We start from the raw sequence: 3,574 nt of genomic DNA on the forward strand, positions 1-3,574 counted from the left end.
CGCTGGCATGTTAACATTGGCACTCATCCAGGTCTCACTCCTGCGTTATACCAGCAGCTGTATTACTGACTCACTCTGCTGGTAGTGACCACACAGCCTGACTTGTGCTCTGTAGCCAGCGATGTTTGGACTGCGTTCAGCATGTCAACAAAGGGATGCAAATGTCTCCTAAAAACAACACACACATGGCTTTTCCTCTCCATATGCCCACTTCTGGCTCTACGCCTCCGTCACAACCCCCTGTCCATGTGCAGCAATGGGAAGAAATCCCATAGCTTGCTCAGTCAGGTCTATCGTGCGAGCAGTGGTACGTCCCTTCCCTTCCCCTAATAATTAATTAGGCATCAATGTCTCCTTCAAGGCAACAGGAGGTCAGCCAGGAAGGTTTAGCTCCAAACTCATAGTCAGAAAACATTATTCACTAGGAGGTGAGGAGAAACAATAGGGTAAAAGAAAACTTGGCAGAACTCAGAAAGCCTTTGGAAGAAGAATAGTCATAAGAACATAAATGTTCAACTAACCAGGCGTCTGCCAGGAAAATTGCCACAAAATGAACAGGGTAGAGGGGCAGATCTGCCCTTGGTCCCAGCACTGAGGGTACAGGAAAGGTGCAGCTAGGGCTCCACCTTGGCAACTTCTCTTCTTCATGAACGTCAGGCTAGCTCCACAGAACAGGCGCTGCATACTAATTCTGGGTTAAAATTTGATGATCTTCACTCAGGCCAAGCTCCCATTGAAATCTGGCTCTATTTGGACATCATGCTGTCCAGAGGTAGAGATAGTGAAGGCATTTCAGTGGTTGAAATGTGAAGTCTGTGCTCTGGGATATATGAAAGACAAGAAAAAGTTCACTCTGCAGCACTTGCTATCACAAAAATACATACGCCTGTATGCTTGAGCCAGACTAAAGAGCATCAGGCAGCAAAGGAGTATCTTGAAGGGTGTTAGTAGGACGAGTTATTACACTGCTAAGCAGAACCATTTCCTGTCAGCCATTCCCGTTCCTTGCCTCCTCCTTGTTCCCTTGGCACACAATTATTTGCAGTTGCTCTCCCACCACGAGATATGGGCAGATTATGTCCAGAAACCAAAGTCTGAGCAAGAGGCAGCCTGTCTTGAATGTCCAAACAAAGTAGATGACAACACAGCCCTGGGGAAGAAGGCGAGTGCAAACAAACAGATCAGAGCGATTAATTTCTCTCCAAGACAGGCCTATCACTGGCCGTTAAAAGCCATAGCAATGCCCCCTTGGATGGGACCTTCCAGCCCAGCTCTCTGCTGCCGCTGCGATGGGAGAGGCTGATGAGGGAGAGCGTCAGCCCACCACCTCTTTGCCATCTCTGTGTCCCCAAGGTCCAGAGGCGTCCTGGTAGGAATAGCATGCCTGCCTAGTCCGCCAAGTGTCTGCTGGTGAACCATTATCCGTTACCTTGACCCCTTTCGAACCTGCTGCTGCCATCAGATGCCGATGGCTGAGTGGGGCAGGAGGGCTGGTGGTGCAAGGAGACATGCCTTCTCGCGGGGCTAAACACGTGCTGTTTGTCAGATACCTCATCCATGAGAAACAGTAATTCTTTCACATTTCCCCTCTACTGTTTTTTTGCAGAAATCATGTATGGAGTAAACTGTTCCCACCAATTCCAACACCCAGCCACAAATTCAGAGATTTTCCCTTCCCAAATGACTACGAGGTAAAGTAACATTTTATGCACTCTTTTTGCGTTTTGTTGACTAGAAGGGATGCGTGTGTGTGTGTGCTGCTCCTTCCCTGTAAGACTGGGAATATATTGCTTGTTATTGATCAGTTAAAGCCTTTTGACCTCTTAGAATTTCTAATGTCCGTATTAAATGTGGGCTACATTGTCAAATGCGTTGTGCAGAACATGCCAAGCGGGAAATTCGTGGGTGCAGTTAATGTAACGATACGCACAGCCCTGACTATGAGTATAACATTGAGGTAGCCATCAGATTTGGCAAGTTGTGAGGCTGTTCTTGCAATCGTAACTGCTGTGGTCGGTTCCCACCCGGCGTGTGGCCACCTCCTCTGCCGAAGACAGGTCCCAGTTGGCAGTAGCTCTGAATCTGGCCTTGTTTGTAGATGAAGTGTTTTCGGGAGGGTTAAAACCAAACAAAAATAACACAAAATCAGAAAGAGCTATTTCAGTGCATTGGGTTGGAGGAAGGATTAAGAGCTACTGTGGAGTGCTTTTCTAATATGCAACTAATTTCAGGCACACGGTGCCGTACCTACGGTTCTGCCTTTTGTACGGGAAGGCAACGCGGTTGCTCCTTCCACCGGGCACAGCCAAGCAGATTGCTCTGCCCTGGCAGGGGCTGCAGGTTGACTCCTGGAGAGCTGATTTATATTGTGAAACCTAACAATGGGAAATGTTTTGGTCCGAGTGTTAAGCTGGTCTTAAGCCTTATTATGCATGCTGTTACTTCCTGATAAATACATTTGCCTTACAGATAAGATGAAATTCCTCATTGTCTGCTCAAGGGAAGTGCTGCTCAGTAACGTGATTTTAATTTGTCCCCTTGGAATAAGGGTTTGATTTTTTTGGGTATTGTTCTTTCTTATTCCATGGTCTGGGCAAGGAAACAGGCTTAAAAGATTATCATATAATGTTTGTTTTTAATTAAAGTCACTGGTGTAAAATAACATGACTTAGGGTATCACAAATAAGAATACGAGAAATAGCAAATATTAACACTACAGCTAGAAATTGTGAGCTTACAAAGGCTGGGTCACATTATCAAAAGCAGCACTGCCTTGTGTCGAGTTGTCTCTTTATTTAAAGTGAGCTTGGTGAGAGCACCCGGACAAGTGATGCGCCGGCAGCTGTTTGCTGTGGGTGCAGTTCCTGAGTTCACGGCGTAAACAGCGGGGCGAGGTGATGAAAGCCCATGGGAACCGCGCTCGGCCCCGGGGAGCAGCCCGGTCTCCCGCCGCCCTGCGGGCGTGCCAGCCGCTGAACTTCAGCGTTCTGCTTCCTTCTGCGGGTCACCCCGTCCCTGCACGCTTGCTTGCGCAACTCTGCTCAGTACCGGTGGGTCAGGGTCTGGCCCCACGCAGGGGCTTCACTGCTGGTGATTCAGAAGAATTCACGTGCCTCGTAACGTGCCCTCCAGCTCCTGCCTTGGCTACAGAGGCTGTCTGGTGGGTCACTGTGGTCAACTGTGTTGTGCAGAGCCTGCCAAATGGGGAATTTGTGGGTGCAGGGGGCTGCTGGCCCAGGTGGCAAGCAGCCCCCCCGAGAAATGAATTGGGAATTAAATTTTGGTTGAAAGTCTTACCCAATGTGCTCTCTCCGCTCTTACGAAACATTTTGGGTGAATCCCTCTTTACATGCACCAACTTGAAACATGGTGTTTTGCAAAACATGTAGTTAAATGAGGGCTTTGCAGCATTTCTTTGATAATGAATATTCAACACAGGCTTAAAACGATATGTCGTGAGTCCTCTCGCTTAATTCGTGCCATTTAGTTGAAAACCTCCGTTTACCTCCCAGCTCGCCAGCTAAAAGTGGCGTTTGCTTTCCAGAGAGCACGTACCTACACCAGCGAGTCGGAG

At 48.2% G+C, this 3,574-nt stretch overlaps 1 protein-coding gene across 1 annotated transcript in view; it reads left to right on the plus strand.

Moving 5' to 3' along the window:
* The window catches only part of IL5RA (interleukin 5 receptor, alpha), a gene marked incomplete at its 3' end in the record, with an annotated part of 13,636 nt that extends 11,945 nt beyond the window's left edge, over window positions 1-1,691 (plus strand). The window contains exon 10 of the mRNA XM_010285595.1: window positions 1,607-1,691. Coding sequence (XP_010283897.1) covers window positions 1,607-1,691 — 85 coding nt within the window. The remainder of the gene's footprint in view (window positions 1-1,606) is intronic.
* Window positions 1,692-3,574: the final 1,883 nt, after the last annotated feature.

The sequence above is a fragment of the Phaethon lepturus genome, unplaced genomic scaffold, assembly GCF_000687285.1.
Source record: "Phaethon lepturus isolate BGI_N335 unplaced genomic scaffold, ASM68728v1 scaffold33624, whole genome shotgun sequence".
Classification (NCBI taxonomy): Eukaryota; Metazoa; Chordata; class Aves; order Phaethontiformes; family Phaethontidae; genus Phaethon; species Phaethon lepturus.